The 23451-nt window shown below is 48.2% G+C and overlaps 2 protein-coding genes across 2 annotated transcripts in view; one reads left to right on the forward strand and one right to left on the reverse strand.

Moving 5' to 3' along the window:
- LOC149343076 (N-acetylneuraminate lyase-like) overlaps window positions 1-23451 on the forward strand; it is a 44277-nt gene continuing 20826 nt past the window's right edge. Inside the window, exons 1-8 of the mRNA XM_089545598.1 lie at window positions 1-179; window positions 5690-5745; window positions 7398-7468; window positions 7586-7673; window positions 9525-9582; window positions 10508-10583; window positions 13470-13562; window positions 14359-14504. Of these exons, the coding sequence (XP_089401724.1) occupies window positions 159-179; window positions 5690-5745; window positions 7398-7468; window positions 7586-7673; window positions 9525-9582; window positions 10508-10583; window positions 13470-13562; window positions 14359-14504 (609 nt within the window). The 5' untranslated portion in view covers window positions 1-158. The remainder of the gene's footprint in view (window positions 180-5689; window positions 5746-7397; window positions 7469-7585; window positions 7674-9524; window positions 9583-10507; window positions 10584-13469; window positions 13563-14358; window positions 14505-23451) is intronic.
- LOC149343077 (uncharacterized) lies at window positions 18060-20258 on the reverse strand. Its single transcript, XM_089542781.1, has one exon. It carries the CDS (start codon window positions 20256-20258, stop codon window positions 18063-18065), a length of 2196 nt encoding a protein of 731 aa, XP_089398907.1. The 3' UTR covers window positions 18060-18062.

The raw sequence follows: 23451 nt of genomic DNA on the forward strand, positions 1-23451 counted from the left end.
ATCTGCAGAAGTCGGCGTGAGAGAGTGCGTTGACACCACCATTTCCGTGGACGTCGATCGACCTGCAGTGAAAGTCCCCCGGAAACTATTCTCCGGAAGCCATCATCCAATACAACGCGAGCCTGCTTCGCTGGTGTCACGGGGCCTCGTGTGGAGTCATGGAAGCCAAGATAGCCAAGGTACGTATTGTACTAGTGCAACAAATGAAACGTGAAACGGCAAAGGTCTGAACCGGGGGAAGCTCAATATTGGCGCAGGTTAATTTTGTTTTGGTGGCGCAGATACTCTCCTTTAGAAGTGCTAATCAAACTCGCTTCTATTCCCTCTCCAGGAGCTCATGTTTGTGTTGGGATTTCTGTTTTGTTCGTGTTTCATTTGTTGCCTATTGCGCATGCGCGGGCGCAGCGCGCTTCGCTTGAAATGAGCACTTCGTTAAGGACTCTTGCAAAAGCGCATGCAAAGTCACGGTGCTTTGTTTGCCAGAAATATGGCGTTTACTGCTTCCCCCAGTCTAGGTGCACGGATGGTGATTACTATATATAGGTAGGGTTATTCGTTTTCGGGTTTTATGTTTTTTCAAATTCGAGGGGTAAAAATCGGGCGTTATTTTTCGGCTTGATAATAGGGGAGAAATCGGGTTTTTCGTGGAAAAACTCCGAAATTCGGGTTTTATCGGGTTAAATTTGCAAAATAATAATTTATTCGATTTGCTCTAACCGGTGGGTAATAGTTAGGGCTATATTTTGGGCTGCTTTCAAGAAAGTATGGTAAAATTTGGCGTTTCTTTGGTAATTAATTATTACTCGCAGTGAGATGCAACGGTCAGTTTTGAGAAAAGAAATATTTTATTCACGAGTGCCGGTCATCGACGTTCTACACGTCCTTATTAACATACATAATCATCTGCATGCGCAGCATCTCGGTTTCCATCCGAGACCTGTCTGTTCTCTGCAGGTACCTTAGCTCAGAGAACGTTCGCTCAACGTCACAGCTGACATTAGCTAGGCACAACAATGACAACGCTGCATTTGCCAGCCTTGGGCCACGCACAGTTGCGTCGTTTCAATAGCCCATCACTTCAACACATTCATTTGTGGGGCTTGCTTCCAGCAAGTACTGGCTAAACTCCTCGCGAAGCGAGCCTACATCGTCCATCACGGAAATAAAGAGAGGTCGGTAGTCATCAAACGGCTGACTCAGCAGCCGCTTCTGGAACGGATCGAGTACGGCTCCCAGTTTCCACAATGTCAACTGGTTTTCTTCTTTGTCTAAGACGTTCCGTTTCAAAGTGCAGTCCCATTTTGTGGAGATTTTGGCGCTGTCTTGTCTGTCGGTCGGCCGCCTTGGCCGCCTCTCGCCGGCGCGCCAACTAGAGGCACAACAATTCCGTGGGCACAATTGTTTCAGAAATCGGGAAATATCGGGTTTTACCCGATATTTTGGGAACACGTTCGGGGGGCAAAAATCGGGTAAAATCGGGTTTTACCCGAAAACGAACAACCCTATATATTGGTTATAAGGCAAGGAAGGGCGCAGCAAATGCCTCACACGGGTTGGACACCTAAACCTCGCCGTGATGGAAGGGATGAAGGGCACAAAAGAGATGAATAAGACATCGAGGTCTGAAATCACATCTAAACAGAAAAAAGGTGGTGGGTGAAAAAAAATATGGGTTTGGGAGAAAAGTGATTCATTGAATGGAATCTAACGCGAATATAAATTATATCACCGAATCGAATGCAAACATGAAACGGGTACAGGCTATAGTGAACTAGAATAGTATAGGCACGATGTTTTTGGGCGTCCATTTTTTTTTGTCTTCAGAGAGGCCTAGGGGCATAGTATGAAAATGAGGCAAAAACACAAGCGCGCAGCATGAATAAATCGATTTCGTACCGGCAATTTCGGTCTCGGTCGGCGCCAGCGCTGAAGGGCTCCTTGACGCCACGGTTGACTGACAAACACTGGTTGTTACCGTAAACGACCACTGAATTCGGTGGCGTCCCAAGAACTGGGGCAAGTATACACCTTGACGTCACTCCATTCGGATGGAAATGCCTAGTGGCTTCAACATTCAAATTCGTGTTAACTTATGTTCCACTGAACGTCTGCGACTCGAACTTGCTAGAAGGCATAATCTTACGCGCCGCAGTGAAAAACCAGATAGCATATCTTGCTTGTCTCGGCGACGAACAGGCGCTGAGTGAATTGTCGCTCGCCTTTATGGCGTTATTTGAGGTTTTAAGCCGAGCGTATCATTTGCTTAGATAAGAATTAAAGATCAGGCACGGAAGAGCGATGCCACCAAAACCAGAAACTGAAATGAAAAAACTATTTGGCTTCCGTAAAATTACAAAGACCGCTATGCAGATGCACTCGGCTTCACAGGGGCAGAAAAAGTAAGTAGACTAAGTTGGTAGCATAAAATTGATATGAGCACGTACTTTCGCACCCTCATTCCCAGTAATTTGGGACAGCGCCCAGCCAGTGCCACTAAGCCTGGCGGCCTATCCCGTTCCGTTCTGCAGCCAGTTGGTCATTCTCTTTCTTACGCCACGGATGATGTCAACGTGCTTTCTTTAACGCGCTAACTTTAAGGCTTCCGTTCTACAGAAAACCCGGCTTTGTCGTCGTAGTCGGCGTTGTAAGCGAAATATCCCCGGAGAAGGTAGGTCACCAGGTCACGTGACTTAGTGGCGTCATCACAGGCTGCCCGCCGAATTCTGAGCAAACTTACAACCGTGGCAGGCGGCAGTTAACGATTGTTCGCTCGGGTGGTGGTGGTGGTGGAAAACGTTTATTTGCTCTATTTTACAATATTTTTTTTTTGCGGCTTCAGATAGAGTCTTCCATCTTATCATCAGGGTCGGTTCCCCTAGTCCAGGGCTCCGCTGAGGGTAGCTGCCCTGCGTGCACGCCTTACTAGTCCTTGTTGGATATTCAGGATGTCGCTGGATAGCATTCTCTCCCACTGTTCCGGAAGAGCAGCCTTGGTCGCGCAAGCCCCACCGGTGGCAGCACCTGCCATCGCAGGGCAGTGGCGCATCGCTTAACCGCTGCAACACTGCCCCAGGACTGGTACAAGGACTTCCAGGCATCTACGAATGTAAAGTTGAGAATAACCAATTCCGCATACATGGGCATAAACCCATCAACTCTATCACTTTTTTAAGGCGGTGCTTAAATGTCCCCTGCAATTTTGGAATGTTCAAAGCCATGCGCCGCGTGGTGGCAGCCATGGGAACTAGAAGCGCTTGTCCCGAAGTTCCTGATAATGAGTCTTGAGAAGTGAAATATAAGAACAAATGCAAAGTTGACGGCCAGAATATCAACTTATACGCGCAGGCAAGAAACGCATCCGCTGCCTTTTCCAGTAAACAAATAAACTACATAACCGGTGAAGTTTCCGCTTGTGGCTACCACTTAAGCCATAATCCTTGGAATATAACTGCAAACAGCCAGCCATTCCCAGGTCGAACGCGAAGTGCCCCCCACCACGTCAACGGCTGCTGTGTACAAGCTTGAAATTGTTGTTGTTGTTGCGGCTGAGAGAAGAATGAAAAGGACAGTGCACGGGCCTGCCAACTGGCTCTAGCCGAGCCACCACCGCTGCCACGTGCAGAAAGAGGAGAGTTAAAAGGTCAGAGGAAAGAGAAAAAAGAGAGAAAAGACGCGCGCCGCAGCAACAACCGCGTCCGCCGAAGCGGACGCTGGCTGAAAAAACAGATAAGCGACCGCAGCCGCGCTTCGTCACCACCTCCCTCGTTTGAAATTAAGAATGAAACTGGCTTTTGAGGAAATCAAAGACGCAGTAGCTGTATTCATTCATTCATTCATTCATTCATTCATTCATTCATTCATTCATTCATTCATTCATTAGGGGTTTTGGAGGAAAGGAAATGCCGCAGTAATTGTCTCACTTCTCGGTGAAGACCTCGTCCGTGCCATGAGGGAGAGGAAAAAGGAGGGAGTTAGCGAAGAAAAAGGCGCAAGAGGTGCCGTAGTGGATGGTTCCGGAATAGTTTCGAAACCTGGGGGTCTTTAACGTGCGCTGACATCCATGGTGTGGGCCTGCCCCTCCAACCCTGCTATCCCCCCTCACTCCAACCCAACCCGGGAGGACTGGGAGGCGACCCTGCTCGGCTGCTCTGACCTGCAGGCCCAACGGGCCGGGCGGCGGCCGACGCCACTGGGGTCGCGAACTAGGGACCTCCACCTAGTACTTGTAAGGGCTGGCCCCCTCTGGGTCAGCTCATGCAATACCTCCAGTAGTGCATGTGTAAATAAATGTTTTCCACCACCACCACCACCGTGGACAATTGACACCGTACGGCAAATGCGGCTAGGCAAGCTTGGCAACGGTATACCAACGGCAGCGCTTTACTGATTTTGCCGTACGGCTGTGCGGCTACGCTAAAACTGTCTATAGCCGCCGCGGTGGCTCAGCGGTTATGGTGCTCGGCTGCTGGCCCGAAAGACGCGGGTTCGATCCCGGCCGCGGCGGCTAGAATTTCTTTGGAGGAGAATTTCTTTGGAGGAGAAATTCTAGAGGTCCGTGTACTGTGCGATGTCAGTGCACGTTAAAGAACCCCAGGTGGTCGAAATTTCCGGAGCCCTCCACTACGGCGTCTCTCATAGCCTTAGTCGCTTTGGGACGCTAGGCCCCATAAACCAAACCAAACCAAAACTGTCGATAATCTGATACAACTCAAGAACGAAGCTTCTTTTTCCCGTCAAAGGACCCCTTCCAGCCAATGGCGTCGGCCGATTCTCATGAGCCTGCTAGCACGACAATGCAGGGAGCGGCAGATCCGACTAGTTGATGCTCATTTCGTTTCCCCCTAACCAATTTTTTTTCTTCGATTTCAAAGATCTAAAGAAAGGGTCGGGCTTGAAGGTGGCCGTGCCAATGCGCGTATGAGGGTCACTGGTTTATCAGCTTCGCGAACTTCGTCGGTGCCTCTAAGGTGGTCAAGGCCTTTGAGAGAAAAACGGAGGAGATGAAGGAGTGTAGTCGGATCGCCATAGCGTGCGCACGGCTGCGTCTGTATTTTCGTCTAAGTGCGCTAACACTTATAGTGGCCATTCCCCGCCGTAGTGGGCGTGTGTATTTGTCTTTTCTGAAGCCGGCTCTGTGACAGGCTGCCTACCTGGCTATTTGCTGTAGAAGAGGCATATTCATGGCTATTTGCAAGCCCTCGTGTTGCGGTCTGTGTTCGAAGCGATCATGCGATGTGTCACGTGCCTGAGTTTGGTGTTAAATTATGCCTCTTTTCTGTCAAATAAACAGTTTGTTGCGTGCGCTGGCGTCGTGTTCTTTCTTGTGCTGTGTTAGTTGCGCCGCTGTTTTCTTGCAACAAGATTGGCCTGGCAGCTGGAGGTGCAGCAAAAGACGAGGAAAACTACAGCAACAGCGTCAGGGACATTCCTTTGTTAGTCATAACTATCTGAATCTTTTCCATTACAACGAAATTTCAACAAGGTCAATCTTAATTGTTCATAATGTTTGAATGTGCAAGGCACCCTGGCCAATCCCCCCTGTGGTGTGCGCCAATCATTCAGATGCCAACAACACCAACAACATATCTGTTCCTTTGTCTTCGGTCTTAGGAAGTGATCCCGAGAGTGTCCAGTACAATCTGCGCACATATACAAGTGCGGCCAAAATTTTTTTTTCTTTTCTGCTCAGATACACAAGTACAGTGGGCTTTGTGCCGCGCCGTTGACACCTTTTGACGCCAATGGGTAAGTCGTGAACGCCAGCTCCCCTCTACCGGTACGGATACAAACAACCGACCAACATCTAGACAATCTAGTTTATCTTCTATACTTGCAAAAGCACGACGCGTACGCTTTTAATACGATAGCATTGGGAGCTAGGGCCATGAAGGCGCAAACTGTCCGACTTTGGCGTGTGTGAAACGTCCTCCTGCCAAATGTGGCAGGTGGTTAGGAGGATTTCCCTCTCTTCTTGCCACCTGCCACGGCCGGCAGGTGGAGAGAGGGAAATCCCTCTTTTCACTATTAGGGGAGAGTCGGGAGAGGCCTAACTAAGATTGACTCAGCGAAAATGAATGAAAGAAGCAATTCGAATAAGATTAGAATCAGGATGGGAATATGATTAGAACAAGATTAGAATGGGAATAAGAGTGGAATAAGATTAGAATCAGGATGGGAATAGAACATAATTGGAATAGAATCAGGGTGAAATAAGAATTGGAATAGAATCAGGATCGAATCAGAATTACGATAGAATCAGAATTGGTAGATTGGTGAGTAATATGAGTAAAAGAGAATTTCCTCCGCATCAATCCATTTGATGGCCCCAAAATTTTTTTCCTCATGTAAAGCAAATTTCTACAAAAGAGACAAACATTTCTGTCTTCGCCGTTTCAGTTACTGAACTGCTGCGAACCCCAACACTAACGAAAAAGTTTAAAACGAAGCTGAGGCAAGCTCAGCCTATGTTGAGGGGAAAATGACATAGTGGCGGCGTGGAAAGATTGAAGGAAGGCTGGGAATACCAGAGAAGATTATATTTGAAGGTATAAACAGCGGTACAAGTATTACCAGAGACCCTGTGCCCAAGGTCGTTGAAATGCAGTTTTTTTTAAATAGAAACTAGATGGTTTGCCAAAATTTCGGCTAGTGTTAGCGAAAAAGGTTCGAAAACAATGAGTGAATTAAAAAAAACAATTGGAACACATGATATTCTAGTCAAAATTACGATAAGTGCCATTGGGCAAGACCTGCGATTCGCAGAACAGGTATAGCCGTGGTCTCGAAGAAAGCGGACGCTAAGGGATGGGAAGCGTGGACGGGAGGTTCAGTCGTAATTGAAAGGTATAGAGAGACACCTTATTTCCACAGTGGACCTTCTGCGCATGACAATGACCATGGTGACATGCGAACACAGCTATCAAATGTTTGTAGATAGAGAAAGAGTGGGGCAGTAGTCCTCTTCGTATGTATTTTTGGAGAGTTGGAACAGTAGTTCGTCTGTGAACTGATAAATTGTGGACGGTCTTCTCTCGGGCACTCACTTGGGGCAAGTTGATGTTTCCTTTCAGACGAGCAGTTCTGTTGTTGAAGAGCATGTAAACTACTGCGTTTAAGTTATTATTGCTTATTTCCTTTTGTTTCTCTTCGAATGAGTCGCTCAATTAGTAATAATCGAATATGGTTTAATTCAGTGTATATGAGTTCTCGCGTGAGTCATGCTGCGGGAATCAGTAGAGGTCATTTACTGCATGAGAGACAACATTCAGCACCTGAGTGGAAGAAAAAATAAATAAGCGCTTCTTATTCACGAGCCGTCGACTGAAACGACGTGCGCGCACAGCATTGCTAGAACGGCGCACTTCCTACTCATATTTTTCTCCGCCAACCACTTGCAGTCACGTGGATGCCAGTCGGATTGAAGACTATGTGAAGCTGCTCCAGCAGCAGAGCGTCACCGGAGCATTCGGTACCTCACTTCGCTTGACATCTTTCATAAATCTTTTTTTTTTTGCCTTTATCACTGCTTGGAGTTCCAGCTGTCCGAAACATAGTCTGACTCAACACACACTACCTTACTACGCAGTGAACGGAACAACGGGCGAAGGACTTTCGCTGACCGTCGCTGAGAGGAAGAATCTCGCCGAAGCATGGGTGCAAGCATCGAGGGGAAGGTGAGAAATCGAAGTACAGTATTCACTCTCGTATTGAACGCGCTGGCATAAAACGCATCCCCTTCTTTGGCTGTCAAAAATCGATTTTTTTTTTCACTAACGTAATGAACGTGACACTTTCACTAGGTGCGCAGTCTTCTACTGTTGGCAACGGATGACACCAAGCGGCCTCTTTTGAAAGCAATAGCAACGCAATGCTGTAAAGCTCTATACAATACACTACGGCACTAACTGCTGAAAGAATGTGCCTTGAGGAATCCAAGAACTAGCAAAATACACGCCTAGTCGCAAACAGCTTGTGTGCTCGATCTGCCGTATTGATGATTGTAGCAACTTGTTTCGGTTTGGTTTCGCGCCCAGATCAAAAAGTTCCCATTTTTAGCTGGACTACTGGATAGGAAATTATGCCCTCCCAGCTTGAGGATAACGCAAATCGTGTTCAGTTGAAACTTTTCTTTTTCTTTTGTTAATCTGGAAACCGTTCCCCTTAAAGCTAGCTCCAGATTGAATCTATGTCACTTCCAGCTGGGAAACAGCATTTCCAGCTACATCCAGTCGGAAATGCAGCTGGAAAATTACTTTTCCAGGTGCTGCGTCGTCCGATCTCTGAGGCCATGTATGAGTATTACGAGAATGAACCGCACCATGGCGCTGAGCCCTTAATTACATGCTTACCGATCGCGGCAGCACGGTAACGCGATGTGTAATGTGCCTGTTTTTGAGATGGTTATGGAAGAAAATACGACAGGCGTTATTCGAACTTCGAGCCAATTATTCGAAAGGTATTCGAAAACTTGAGGGCATATTTGATTCTTTTCGAATAATTTTGAACATACACTTTTTGACTCGTTCGAATAATCTAAACGCATTCGATTATTCCAACTGGAATAATCGGTACTCGAAATTTCCTAATATTCGAAGGCCCCTAAAAAACAGGCTTTTGAAAAATCCCACACGAGAAGATTCTTTTCACCTGTCACTTCTCCTTTCTGTTCCCCCTTTCATACCTGCATGCGGCAGTGATAATGACCCAAGTGGCGTTAGTCGACAGGCATTTAGCACGACATTCGCGATTTGACGTACCCAAGCTAAACCTTGCTACAGGAGACGCCGTAGTGGTCTGCCCGGTTCTAATTTCGGCCCGATGGTGTACTTAAATGCGCACTGACATCGCAGGGCACACTAACGTTTATGTATTTCGGCTGCATCCAAATGCCACTGTCGTGGCCGCGATTTGATACCGCGACCTCGTGCAGAGCTGCAGTACTCCCTGCGGGTACTCTCGTATTTGTGTATTGTTCCGCAGTGCTGGCCCAGCAGCCAATAGACGTACTAGAGGAGACGCATACCGCTTTATCGGATGACTCCCGCGCACGCGCCGTGACAGTGGTGGCGGCCAGCCGGGGCACTGCGCATGCACAGAAGTCATCCGGTAAACCGGTATACGTCTCTGCTAGTACGTCTCCGGTATGCCAAAAACGTCTAAGGTGTCTCGGCAGGCTCGTATTTTTGTCCACGCTGGTGTGGACGCAGTTCGAACCGCCTTGCTTATGTATTGCGTTCGCACTAAACGTATCAAGTAAAGCACCCCACAGAAAAATTAACGATTGCCGTACTCTCTTCGAGTCACTTTTTTCCGACTATCTTTGAAAGAAAGTATAGCGTAACCTCTGGTGGTTGAGTCCCCTGCACTACTCATGGCTGTGAAGAAAGAGGAACTTAGTGCATTGTAAAGAAAGGTCAAGGACGTGAATGTGAGGTTATTCCGCTTCTTCTTCGACAATCAACCAAACTGACTAAGACTGCTGGAGAAATAAGAGCGTGTCTGCAATTGAATACAATTGCTTTCAGGTTGGACCTTCTTATAGTGCACATAACAGCGGCGTCAGTGGTCGACACTCAAGAACTGGTGAGTTACTGCGTTGCTTACCATAATATTAAAAATAATAAGACTCGCAGGCCCTCACTGAATTTTGTTGCGCAGTCAACTTTGCCACAAATTATCAACCTAAGGCTCGTAAAAACAATCAAGACGCAACAACAAGCACGGATTTGGGCTTGTTGGTTTTACCTATGCGTTTTGTTTCGAGGTAATTTATCGATGTAAATCACTGAATTATGTGTGTTAGATTATGGTTTGAGATCACGCGTAGTACTAACGCGATAGCGTTTATGAGCTCGTGCCGCAGAAAATCCGGCGTTGTCGTTGGCGCCGTCCACCGTGACCTAGAAGTCTATGAAAAATCCCCAGAGAAGCAACCTAGTAGGCAAATGGGCCGCCTAGATCACGTAACCATATGACGTCATCACGACCTGCTCATCGGATTGTGAGCAAACTGCGCAGTGGCAGGTGGCAGTTAAATGATTGGTTGCGATAGGTTGCTCGGGAAGCTCAACCTGGGTCGCACAAGCTCCGCCGGTGGCAGCACCTGTCATCGCAGGGCAGTGGCGCATCGCTTAACCGCTGCACCACTGCGCCAGGAGGGGTATGCGGACTCCCCGAGATCTATTAATGTTGAGTAAAGAACGACCGATTCTGCATATATGGGCATTAATCCGTCAGCGCTATCGCGTCATACCCCTAAGGCGGAGCTTAAGTGTCCCCTACAAAGTTTTTTCAGCTCTGCTTCATTGATTCTTTATTCCTTATTTTTCACGAGTCCAAACTCATGCACACACACGCACAAGCATGCACGTGTGTGGACACGGTAAAGATTTGCCGCCGGAGACCACAGCTTAGCGCCGTACTCTTCTAAACTACCGTCACTGTGTTATTTGCTGCGAGGTCAGTCCGAGCATTGTGGTGTACCGAGCTATGTGTTGCTTTCTCGCAGGCGGCTCACGCTGAAAGTCTGAACGTTGACGCCATCTCTATCCTACCACCGTTTTACTACAGGTGTCCCTCTAACGGTGAGTTTCAAGACGCTTTCGCGGCGTTTGGACGTAGTGTTGAAGTATGCAATAACGTCCAAAGATAACTAATGGCTGACTCCATCGGCGAAGAATCCTATATAGGTTTGTTTCTGATGTGTCCGGACTCTAGAGTCACGCCTATTCGAAACCAAATTTTGGAAGGCTGGTTGCATGTGCCACCAGCGTCAAATGAAATGCAAACAAAAGAACTGAAACGCGAGCAGAGGCAATCAAAAGTATTATCGGCTAGAGAGAAAATAAAAGCTTGGCCTATAAACACTTCCAAAGAGTGGTCTTTACGCCGTCGATGCGAAATTAGTAATCTGCCTCCCTAGAGTAATATCTTGCAATTTTGCGGTTCGCGTTCCATTTGAGGATTATAGTCTATATTCACGTTTGAGGCGAAAGAAATTTGGTCGTGAAAGCAACAGTTTTCCTATTGACGGCGTGTCAGTAGTGATCAGCCAAAGAAGACCGAAAAGAGAGGGTAGGGAAGATGAAGTGAACACGGGCAGCAGGGAAGCTTCAGTCTCCCGACCTTGTTTATTTTGGTCTGTCCAGTCAACAACGAATATTTGATAAAACTAAAACAAAAAAAGCTGGAAAAACTAGATAACATACTTTTAGAACCTATATGAAATAGTGAATCTCTTCTATAGTTGCACCGAAATAAACCGCCTAATTAGCGAAACGAAATCGAAGAGTTAACCAACGTAATTCAGAGACGCTAAATATAATGTTACACAGGGGCTTCTACTGAACCGTAACAGGTGGCGGTAAAGTGCAGAAGCTCAGAACTGTTGGGCATAGCAAAACATGAAAGGACACTTGACAACTGGCAATGATTCAGGCACTCTAATGATTTCTGTTAACAATATTACCAAACCAACTGATGCAAAGAAGCCTCTGAAGGGCGCATAGGCTCGCCTAATTTCGTTGTAGTGTTTGTTACTTTTATACCCGTGCCACACGTGCACAAGAAATGGCAGTAAATGCTTAAGGCCTTAAGTTTGTTAATGCCATTATTTTCGGAGTTCGTGCTACACGTACACATTTAATGCCATTATAGAAAGTGACGATGACGATAATGCTTGCAAGGTAGTCAAAAGTTTCATCTGAATATAAACATTCCTAATAAGCACAATATATCGGGAATGTTGTTCAAATGCAATGTAAAAACCATTTTCCGGAAAATACGGCTGTTCTTGCTTTACAAGTTGAAAAAGTGGCCATAAACTCGCATGTCAGCACATAAGTCGAGAGTATCTGTCAATAAGGCTTGTTAAAATGGCGCTATTCGCATCGAAAATGCAGTATAGATGCCTCATCTGATTGAAAGTTAAGAATTCACCATTTCCTACTGGTTAGGAAGTTGTTACTAACAAAGTTGAATGCTTTTCTGCGTGTGGAATGGGAACGAGAGTACACATTGCACGGGCGAATGAGTTGTGGTGAACTCAGTAGGTCGCGAATGGCAGTAAGGCTAATGCCATTAAATTTATGCGTGTGGCACCGCACGAATGCCATTAAAACTTAAGGCAGTAAGCACTTAATGGCATTAAATCTGTCCGTGTGGCACGGGTATTACTCGTTTTACCTCCGCGATGCACAGTTTGAAGGGCCAGTCTACTGCCATTTGTCGACCATATTTTCTTTGTGGCAACTGCAAGCTCCTTGCCAAGATAAACGCATACCCAGCTGAAGGGCTCAGGAACACGTCAGAACAGTTTAAAATGTAATTTTTTGATATGGGAATGTTGCTTTGCTGTTGTAGTCGGCATCTGCAAACCCTGCCATTACAGACACGACAACCCCACCGCTAAGCGGAGCACAGTGTCAGTACGGGCAGTAATGAGCACGCCATTAATTCAAGTGCGTAGTTTTGATTAAAACTGCAGTTCAAAGCGTATAGGTGGCTTCGGAAAGACTCAGTAAAAGAAGCAACGCTGCTGGTGACCGCGCCAATACCTTTATACTTGTCTCCAAGAATAGAGTGCACTTTTAAAAATGAGGTGAATATTAAAAAAAAAAGGTGCGCCGTGTTTGCTGAGAATCTTCTCGAAAGGAAGTCAACATGCAGCTTCAGTCACTTACATAAGTTTAGGAAAAAGCTCGCTTTTTATCGTGGGAATATGCATGATGCTAAGTGGATTCACTATTCGATTACCCATCGGTGCCTCTTAGCTCCAAAATTTAATCGCTGTCCATGATTTTATCATCTTGACGTTTCTCCTGCTGCAAGGATTATTGGGTCAGGCTGCCGGCCGGTAATAACTGGTATGTCGCTTTTAGTTTCGCATCCAAAGATCGGTGACGTCGGAATGTTCTGACTTCGCAAGGTCAACCGCAACCACAAAATAAGCCCAACTTTGCTGACTGAGGAGCGATCAAGGTGGTACCGTCTGCAAATGATGTTGAGGTTGACCGAGGTCATGCGTGTATAGTTTGGCACCTTCTGTCGCATCCTTCTCGCCTATATTACACAGGCGTCAGGGGAGAGACTAGCAGTCGCTGCGCCCACGTATTTATTCGTGCGGCTTATGAAACAGTTTCAACATCTGAGCGTCCGAACACAGCCTGCAGGCTCCCAAATCTTAGGCCGATCGATGATCCGGTTATTTAGACGCGGTGCAAATAGGGAGCGTAGGAACGGATGTGATCGCTGCTGTAAACTGTGGCTCGTGCAAGAAAGGGGCTCTTCGCTCCAGTCCGTGGAATGTTCCGGTTTTTCATTTTTCTTCTAGCCATGACCGGTGTGGTCATTTATAATTAGGAAACGAAGAAATACCGTTATCAAACTAATTATTAATTTTAAATAGTAGAGTCCAGCTTAACGAGGCGCATATTTTCGCAAAATTAAAACGCAAAACAATTCCATTCCAGAGCACCTTATACGTTACATCGAAGCGGTATCGAAGGCGGCGCCAAAGACACCGATCATCTACTACCACATTCCATCATTCACATGCGTTGACGGTAAGTTACACGCGTTGACATATTTGGCACCTTTTTAATATGGCTCTGCGGCTGTTCCTGGCTGTGGACCACAGGTATGGTTAATTCCTAACGCACGTCAACCCGCTACATCAAGCGTTATTAGGTTGACCAGCGAATTAAATATGGGGCAATAAATACGCAGTTTTTGATCACTGTGATTGTTAGATTTTACATCAGGAAGTTTCAATAATTTTCTGTCACACTCTACGCAACATTTCTTTTGGAACGCAAGTGACGCACTATGCAACTGCGATGTCGTCCTTCAGGATTGCATTGAGTATTTCTTGAACAGCTGTAGGCTGAGCAGATGACGCTTCAGGTATTATTGGCTAGATGGGCTGTATACAAAAGTCTGGATGGATGCGTGGGTGGTAATTGAAGCCTATAGCTCGGGTCTCTACTTGTGGAGGTGACAATTTGAATTAAGTGCTGCAATGTATGGCACTGAAAGGCGGTGATCGCTTTCGGATGTGGCACCTATGCGCCTAGAACGTTTCCCGCGTGTCCTGGAGACTTTTACAAACACCGATAGTACATGTACTTTGCAACTACCCATTATCATCGCATTATTACCGGGTGTTGCCACACAAGCCTTTATGTGGCTTCGGCGGACACGGAACATTTCTTTGTGATCACTCTTTCATGATTAAATTATTATTATTGATAGTGCATATTGATACCATTTGGTGCACGATAAAGCACCGTCATTCTTAATATTATTAAACTTTTGAAATGAAGCACCGTTCACGAGAGGTCCCGTTGCTGTCGTTTTTAGTGCGGATGTCGGACTTCCTGCCCGAAGCCAAACGCCGAGTTCCTGCACTGTGCGGAGCCAAGTACTCCTGCACCGACATGTCCGACTTGGCGGGCTTCTTGCGAGCGGACAAGGCGAAGATGAAGATATTCTTCGGATACGAAGAGGTATGACGCCTCTTTGAAGGCTCAATGTAGCCGTGGCAAGACCGGACTCATCCGCTTGTGTGGCTTTGATATGTGACTAGCATGGAGGTTTACCATGGCCTCTTACTTGAAATCTATTTCTTCGACTAATAAGCCGACTGTCTACATCTCAAGAATATTTTTTGATGGGTGTAGGGGCATGGTTTGTTCTGTTATTAAGCATGGCCCCCTCTTTTTTGTTTCCTGCTCTTACGACTACATGTAGTTACCGGTAAGTCTGGCTGTCTTGGCCCACTGGATCGAGGAGGCAGTACCTGGCAGGTCGTGTCTCAGCAAGGTTACCCACGGTCGCCGCCATGTTAAGCCTAACCATAAGTAAATATTAACCTAATTAGGCAATATTGGTGCCTAACATGTCCTATTCATCTAGCCCGTTACGGATATCCGTTGGTTAGATCATGACGTTATTGGATAGTTAATTAAAAGCAATTAAATATAAGCATAACCACAGCTAAATATTAACTTTATTAGTTAGTTAGCTTTGGTGTCTAACCTGTTCTACTCATATAGAGGATTCCAAATATCTAATTCGTTTTATGATGCCTTATTAAGTACTACGTTAAAAGCGATTAAACATTGTCGTGTGACTAGTTAATTACGACGTCACAAAATCAGTGACGTCACCAGTCACCAATTCGATATACTAGAGACGTCATCAATCAATCACCAATTGGGTTACTATAGTCGATTTACTATGGGGGCCGCCATCTTGAATTCCTCGGACTTAGAAAATTTCACGCCGAAGGGAGGTGGTAGCCGACCTCAAGAAATCGAGCAACGTGATGAATAAGAGCTAGCGCTCTTAACAAGACCTACTGAACTACAGACCTGCACAAATGGCCCCTCTCCAGCGCGCATGTTCTAGTTCATGCCTTTTGCCGCTAGGACAGAAACATTACGTGCGGCGTGGCGCTAATATATACCTGTTGAGAAAATGGCCTCCTCCATCATTTTGTTTCAAAGAGGGCAGTTTTGTCGTTCGTCCACGTAATCATTATCATCAGTTTATCTCACTGATCTCCACTAGTTGGCTGGATGCCGCATTCCCGCTTTCCGAGACGAGCGCGAGTGAAGCCACCGGAAGTCGGACCGCTTGTCCCGGAAGTCGGGTGTCTGCTGTGTATTTCAATGCAAAAAGTCGCGTCTTTCGCCCTTTCGTTCTCAGTTTTTTGCGTTGTTCTCGTGTAATGTCTGCTGTTATATGAAAGGAACAAGCAAGCTGAACGCGAGAAATGTGAGTATTGTGGATTAATACCTGTAATTTCAGAGAAACCGAAGAAAACAGGCATTCAGGTCTCACCCTGCCTCGGCAAAGGGGTACGTGCATTAAACACTATATTCTTGCCTGGTTCTTGTCTTCCAAGCGTAAAGGAGAAGTAGTGGAATGACGATGAGGCTAGGTCATCTTAAAACCGAATTTTCGTGCAGCAAAGAAAAGGCACAGCGCGAGAGGAACGACTGACAAGAAAGACGAATGCTGCAGTGCGCGTGAGAAGCGCTGTTAGAAGTCAACTGCACCAAGCACCACGAATACAAGCCCATTCAAGCTTAACTTGCTGCAATACGAAACAGTACATGACACGCTCCGTCGAAAAAGCATTACCATACCTTCTGGAGGCGCTAATGTGATCCAACCGAACACCGTCGACACCTCACAAGATAGTTGCCTAGCCCTCGCTCCGGTTCGGTCTAAACATAATTCGGTAAAATGGTCGCTGCAAAGTAAGCTGCCTGGTGAATGTTTCAACCTATTCTTTCTTATATTTATCCCCCTTTGATAGCATAACTTGGGCTTGAGCGTGGGAACAAGCATCGCAGTAAAGAGCAGAGTTGGCGAAGTTAGGCAAACGAGACGACACCAAGCCGAGTAGACGAGGCTCCATACTTGCTGCGTGTAGCGACGTCCTGTCGTCTGCTAGTGTCGTCCCATTGCAATGCAATGGGCCCTTATTTTTGAAACGTCTTTCCCGAAGACTTCGCTGGTTTCCTCGCTCAGTTGACGGCGCAACAGGTAGGCATTGTCATGTAAAAAGACGAGAACGACGCAAAGACGAAATGCCAAGTGGGAAAATAAAACTGGAACTGAAAAACCGTGCTGAGGTCCGATTTCATGCACTGCCAAAGGCTGACTTCCGGGACAAGGCCGCTTACTTCCGGTGGCTTCACTTTCGGGCGTCCGATGCGGCATCCAGCTCCCCTAGTGGAGATCAGTGGTTTATCTATGCTAGGCACGGTGGTGCTGACGAAAAGAAAGGAGACAAAAAGGAAGACGTTTTTTATACTCTTCGAGAGCAAAAAAAGTCGTTATTATAGCTATTTTCATTGCTGGTGTTAGCATAGCAGAGAAAGACAAAACAAATGTAATAAATAGCGTGCACAAAATGGCAAACGATGATGATGATCATAGCAGACGAACAGGTAAACCGAGCGCCCTCAACGGCCAAAAAGCTAACGAATGTTGGCGCACTCAGCTCCATAGGACCCCGCCGTATGTGCAGGTCTGTAGTTCAGTAGGTCTTGGCTCTTAAAATGTTGGAAGTTAGCGCTTGTGTGCTTCTTCTCCGTTCTGTGTCTTCTGTTTCAGCTGCACTGCGATTTGTTTATCGACTGTGCACCAACAAGCCCGAAAAACGACGGTGCTAAACAATATTGTTAGTATCCAATGAGGATATGTGAGCAGACAGGAAACTCAGTGTCTCGCTTTGTTGCCTCAAGGCGTTGTCGGAGGCGTTAAACATCGCTTTGTTTTTCTTCGTGAAAAAACTCAAGCTGCCAAATTATAGAAAAAGTAAAAGTACACTGAGGAATACGCTTTTAGTAACGAACGTAAAAGACATGACGATACGCTACGTCTAAGAATAGACGTGCGAAACTGGTTATTCGATCATACTTATAATCAGAGCAATAAAGATATGCCAAAAGTAGCAAGCACGAAAAGCAAAATTTTTCACAAGTCGCAGTTACCCAATAATTGAAAAAACAAAACAAAACAAAATGCAAGCGAAAGGCCTTTCACAGGCGCCCTGTATTTATGCTTAATGTCATGTTTTATTGCACGACGTTCTTAGCTTGAAAAACTAGTAAGAGCTAGCGAGCGTATCCTTGGAAGATAGCTAAGGCTCATCTACGGGGTTCGTGATGCAGCTCGAGCCATTGGTCAAATGTTTAGGGGAATCCCCCAAAGTGGAGTAGATTTGTAATAAGGGAGTAATTGCTCATTGAGTTATTGATCAATTCGATCTCGCCCTACCATAAGCTTGCCGTCCCGGTTAGCTCATTTGGTAGAGCGACTGGTCCGGTGAAGCGGTGGTCCCGGGTTCGAACCCCGGACCAGGACGAATTTTTCTTTAACTACGAAGTTTCTGAGAAAGCTGTATAGCTTTCCTTTGTAGCCGTTTGGCTTCGAGCCATTGGAGTTTTGAAGAGAGCCAACCCCCCCCCCCCCCCCCTCCCTTCTGATCGTCAAGCCAGTCTCAACACACCAGTTTTTCAGTACAGTTTATTTCCTACCTCCTTTTCTCAGGGTCCGTCTCTTACGTCCGCCACTCGCAAGTACCGCCGCAAGCTCCGCCAGCAGTCATAGGGCAGTGTCCCTAAGCAGGCGCGCCCCTCAGAGCTTTCTTCGCAAACAACTCTTTCCCTGACCACGCCGGTGACGCTCATGAAGAAGTCTAAGTCGTCCAGGTCGGCCAGCCTGCTTCTTATCAAGTCCTTAGCTTCTGTTTCGCCCACTCTCGCCAATTCCTGAACTTTAGAGACTAGCATCTGATTCGATTTCAGCAACTCGAGCGCCTCTGCCCCACTTTTCAGGACCGTACAGCCAGTAACGTATCGCGCGGCGCGGACTAGGAGCGTGTTGTTGCGGGCCATGACATCTTTAATGCAGTTCCAGTGTTTGTTTGCGCTTATCAGCGGAAACGTCTTCACCGATATGATGGTGCAGTTGCTCCCGATGTCTTGGGCGAGCGCCGGAAAGAACGCTGGCGACGGATTCTTGCTGGCCAAGCGGTAGGTGAGCGCCAGAATCTTCTTGCTCGAGCAGACGACGTCCGCGAGAAGTCGTGCGGTGCGTTTGCTCCCACACCAGTTCTCCACGGCGAGAGCTGTGATGCTGGTGTTGTGCGAGAGCGCGTCGAGCAGGACCAGCGCTTCGTCGCGGAGCGCGAAGAAGCTCATCGTGGCGGCGTTTAGGAACTGCGTGTTTCGCAGGTACTGAGCAAAAAGCCAGGCTGACTCAGCGTCAATGGTGCCTGCTACGTCCACGGTCAGGGTTGTCAGACCGTGGAGTGTTGAAAGCTGCGTGAACCAGCGATGCATTTCCACTCGACATCCTATCTGTTCGGTCAGTACTGAGACGTCTCCGGTATAGGGACACGCTGAAGCAATGTGCAACCCGCTCTCATCTATAGCACGAGGAGTGCCGATTCTCACTCGGCTGCCAGTGCCGGTTTCGCACACAAGGCGGCAGAACTCGCTGAAGTTACGATGTTTCAGGCTGTCGACGTGCACCTCTTCGACGGTGTGGTTCGCCCTCAGGGCTCCGAAAAACCTCCGCTGGTCATCAGGGGGGTAAGAAGACAGAGGGAACGTGAGCTTTCGGAGTGACGTCACCTTGCGCAGCATGTGCACGAAGGGATGCATGTGCCAGAAAGCTTCCCTGCCCGAGCCCTCTTCTTTGTCTCCCGAGCACGGCACGCCGGTCAGGTGCGAGAAGATTGGCATGCACGCCAACAGTGCCAGCTGCTGCACCGAGTTTGTGCAGGTGAGGGATGTCACTAGGGCCCAGGCGTCACCGATGGTGACGTGAAAATAAGAGAGCTCTAAAGTGGTCAACGCCGTCGCGCTTTGCATTGCTCGTGCGACCGCAGCCACAGTCAAGGTGGGACACCGGAGCGAGCCGACCAAGCGCAGCGACTTTAGCGAGCGGTGTTCCTTAAGCGCCAGCGAGAACAAGCCACATTCGCCTGCCGGCAGGCAGCTCACGTCGAGGCGCAAGTCACTGAGGCGTACGTTCGTCGCTAGCAATCGCACCACGTACCACAAGCTTGTTGACAGACCGTCGAATCTCTGGACCTCAAGCCGATTCAACTTTGCGTTGCTCATTATCAGTTCGCGCAGTGCGGTCATGTTTTCAGAGTTGTCGGAGGCGTCAATGGTGTCACAGGAGAACTCCTCGAGATGATGCAGATTACATAGCCTCCAAAGAAGCCTCCGGCGCTCGCTATCGAATAGGCCGTCCAAGCACAACCTGAGGCTCCTCAGGCGATGGCACTGGCGCAGGCCGTCGCAGATTAGGGACAAGTACGCGGGACGCTCGAACACACCCCAGTGGTGCACTTGGAGCGCGGTCACGCAGGGGTGTCTGGTGAATAGCCAGTGGAGGAGAACCACGGCGCGTAGGACACGGCATGGGCGGTCCCACAGGTACTCTTCGACACACAGGACGGTGAGCTCGCCAGGAGTGTTCCCTTCCCTGAGCTCCGTTTTGATGGGGGCCAAGACGCGGTTCCATTGCTTCAGCTGCCATTGCAGCTCGCAGGCGTTGCCGCTGCTGCCTCGAGCGCATGGCGCGCAGAAGTTGGCACCGCTGTTGGAAAGTATGTTCCTGGCCTCTTGCAGCCTGGCGTATGCTTCGCAGACGGAGAGGAACAGTCCCGGACACAGTTCTGCCACGCGTCTGGCGTGTATCCAGAGAACCCAATTGAGCAGAGGCATCTCCTGCAGGAAGAAAGCATATACCGTGTGTTGGAATTGGACTTTCAGACATCGGCAGCTTTTATTTCTTTTGTAACCCGATTAGCAGAGTAGGTTAACAGAGAAAAATGAACAAAAATCAATCCGTTGGTTCACGATGAGTTTCCATTTATGGCACAATTTTTACTCCGTAAAACTGATGACCGTCTGGAGTTCTAGTGCGAAAGGACTACTTCACGGGGTCAAACTCATCCAAGAATCTTGTGGCGACCCTGACCTTGAGGATGCAGAAATAAAATGTGCCAGGAGTGGTAGTAAGAATGATGTACAGGATTACAATTTCCGCATATATGGTATTTACCCATTATCGCGGTCCGAACAGCTGCCATCCGTGAACACTGGATCTAAACACCGGAAACGAAGTGAAAAACGAACTGCTAGCGCACTTAACTTGCATTTGGCCTACCTACGCAAATCGATCATCATTTTATTTTTCAAAAAGCTCACTGTTGCCTAGGATTCTCATGCCACGGAAACGTGGTTTACAATCTATACAAGAAATGCCATGGTCAGCAAGGTTGGGGCCCTCCTTATTAGCCAGATTTTCCTTTACTCCTATTATGATCCTCCTGGGCGAGTTTCAGCGTATGACATCTGGCTCCGCAATTTGACCTCTAAGAGCCACACGTGTCACGTACGCCGCGCGCGACGCAGATAGGAGGAGGGCAGCGGCATCCCAGCAGATGCGCACTGCCGCGGAGAGGAGGGCAGTTGTCGCACTGCGCATGCGCGCGCCGCCGCGGAGACAGATGCGCTAGATGCGCGCTCTGTCGCCGTCGCAGCGTTGTGGAGAGGAGTTAAGGGGGCATTCCAAGCTCCCAGGTGTGCTGCGTACTCCCTCAGTGACGTCACACACCTAGACCGAGTGGAGCGGGAAAGCGTCTGCCGGCACCGCATGCGCAGGGCATGAAAGTTCTGCATAGAACGTCGGTGCACTTTGATGCTGGTTTATGGTTTATAAACCAGCAACTAAGTGTTCACGGCGCTCGGCTGCTGGCCCGAAAGACGCGTGTTCGATCCCGGCCGCGGCGGCTGAATTTTGATTGAGGCGTAATTTAGAGCCCCGTGTACTGTGCGATGTCAGTGCACGTTAAAGAACCCCAGGTGGTCGAAATTTCCTGAGCCCTTCACTACGGCGTCCCTCATAGCCTGAGTCGCTTTGGGACATTAAACTCCTTAAACATTAAGGACATTAAACCAAACTTTGTTGCGTTTAACGGAATGCTGGCAGTGTTCGATGCAACGCCCGGTCGCCCACTGCCAAAGCTTCCTGTCGGGCAACGTAATAATAAAACATTGAAACCACCGTCGTCTCTTGTATCACCGGAGCTATCGCTCGACATTAGGTTCAGCAGCGTTGAACCCCACCAAGTTTTAAAGATAAATATTGTCGCAATCGGATTTCGAACCCGCGGCGGCGCGATCAGATCAGCTCCACTGGCCACTTCACGAGAGCACTAGCCTATCGCCGCAGCCCATCACGCATCGTGTTAAATTGCAACATATTCTCCCGCTGTGCATTGAACATCGTCGCCTTCATCAGCTTCCATCCGTGGCGCGCACAAGTCAGATCAGCTTAACCTCAGTCTAATATCGTCACCGGACGCGCCGACGACCGAGCAAAGCAAAAAAATGAGCCAGCCAGGTTAAACACATGCTTTCGCACGTCTGTTTGGGCCAACTACGTTAAAATCCTACGATCTTTTTAAATTTCTGTACGTTCGGAGAACGGTCGTTCGATTACTTACTGTTTCTGGAGTCGACACGCTCGTTGGACGAATGCTGCTTCTTGGACTCGTCGGAGGTGGCGGCCGACGAACGTCGACTGCAGTGCTGTTCTGTTCTGTCCTGCCTAGTGCGATGCCCAGCCGTCCCCGAGGTCCTTATCCTTATCCCAATCAGCCTTCATCAACGAAACGAAGGTATACACTGCAGAACTATCCCGATATGCAGATATGCCCTGATTTCCAGCCCTGATTCGTGCTTCTCGAACCAACCATTATCACTTGACGGTGGCTGCAAAACGGAATGATAGGACTAGAAACTGACAGAAGGCGATGTGTTCCTAATAAGGTTTGAAGTTGCTGCTTTCCTTTTTCGCCGTCGAGGGCGCACTATCCTGCTACGAATTCAATGCGCCTGCGCCTGGCTGAAGTGGTCCCGCAGGAGGCAGCGGGCGATGGAGACGTCACCGTCGTTTAAAAATATTCGCGCATGCGCAGAACAGCAGATCGCGCGTTGGCGACTGTTTGGCACCGACGTTGTGGTGCACACTAAATGCTCCGTCACGTGGCCCTTTTCCCAGGGATTGACCCCTACCTTAAAGGGACCGTGAAAAGCTCTCTGCCAAGATTAGCAAAAGCGCACGAGAGATCGGTATTCCATCACTTGTCACCGCACCGCAAAAATTGTGAAGCGAACTTCATCAACACCGAAGATATTGCCGATTAAAAATGATGTTCCTCCTCTCCCCCACATACTACCCTCAACTCTACACGCAAGCTCGCTCTGAAAAAAAGAAAAAGAAAAGACGGGCCGATGGTCGGCCCAGGCATACGTTAAGCAATGGCACTCTGCATGTTTACTTCCGGGGGTCGCAGACACATGTGCGAAAAGTGAGTGCGATTCACTGCGGTGCGCTGTTGCGAACGGCGTCGCAACGTCCGATCGCAGCTCGTCGCCTGCGTGCAACTTCCTGGATGTCAACGACGAGCCGCGCGCGGCAAACGCAACGACAGGAAGCGGGAGCCAAAACGAGCGCGGAGAGCTGCAGCGTCGTGATGACGTACAGCGCGCTCCTCAGGGCGCTCGGGGCCGAGCCACGCCGGGCCGGCCTTCCAGCCTTCATGCCGGCCGCCGGCGACTGAAAAACGCGCTAGTATTGTTTGTTCTCGTCCGTAGCTAGCCCTGGGATAGATGCATGTCAAAAATGCACCATTTCTGACGACCGTTGGCCAATACCGATCTTATCGTAAAAGTGATGAATGCGATACTAGCAAATGTCATCCCATAGCCGCTTTGGTGCTGCTGCGGCGCTTCGCCTGCCGCCTGCTAGCTCCGTTGCTAAAGGCGTCGTGGAAATCGAATATATCTTCTATTATGGGACGAGTTCGCAGTAAAGCGATGTGAAGAGTAGACCTTTTGCTATAGGCCT

This window comes from Amblyomma mixtum, chromosome 5, assembly GCF_055824585.1.
Source record: "Amblyomma mixtum isolate Tamu chromosome 5, ASM5582458v1, whole genome shotgun sequence".
Lineage (NCBI taxonomy): Eukaryota > Metazoa > Arthropoda > Arachnida > Ixodida > Ixodidae > Amblyomma > Amblyomma mixtum.

Bases quoted from the DNA above. Each gene is read 5' to 3' on its own strand.
- LOC149343077 (XM_089542781.1), bottom strand. From the start codon at position 20,258: ATGCCTCTGCTCAATTGGGTTCTCTGGATACACGCCAGACGCGTGGCA.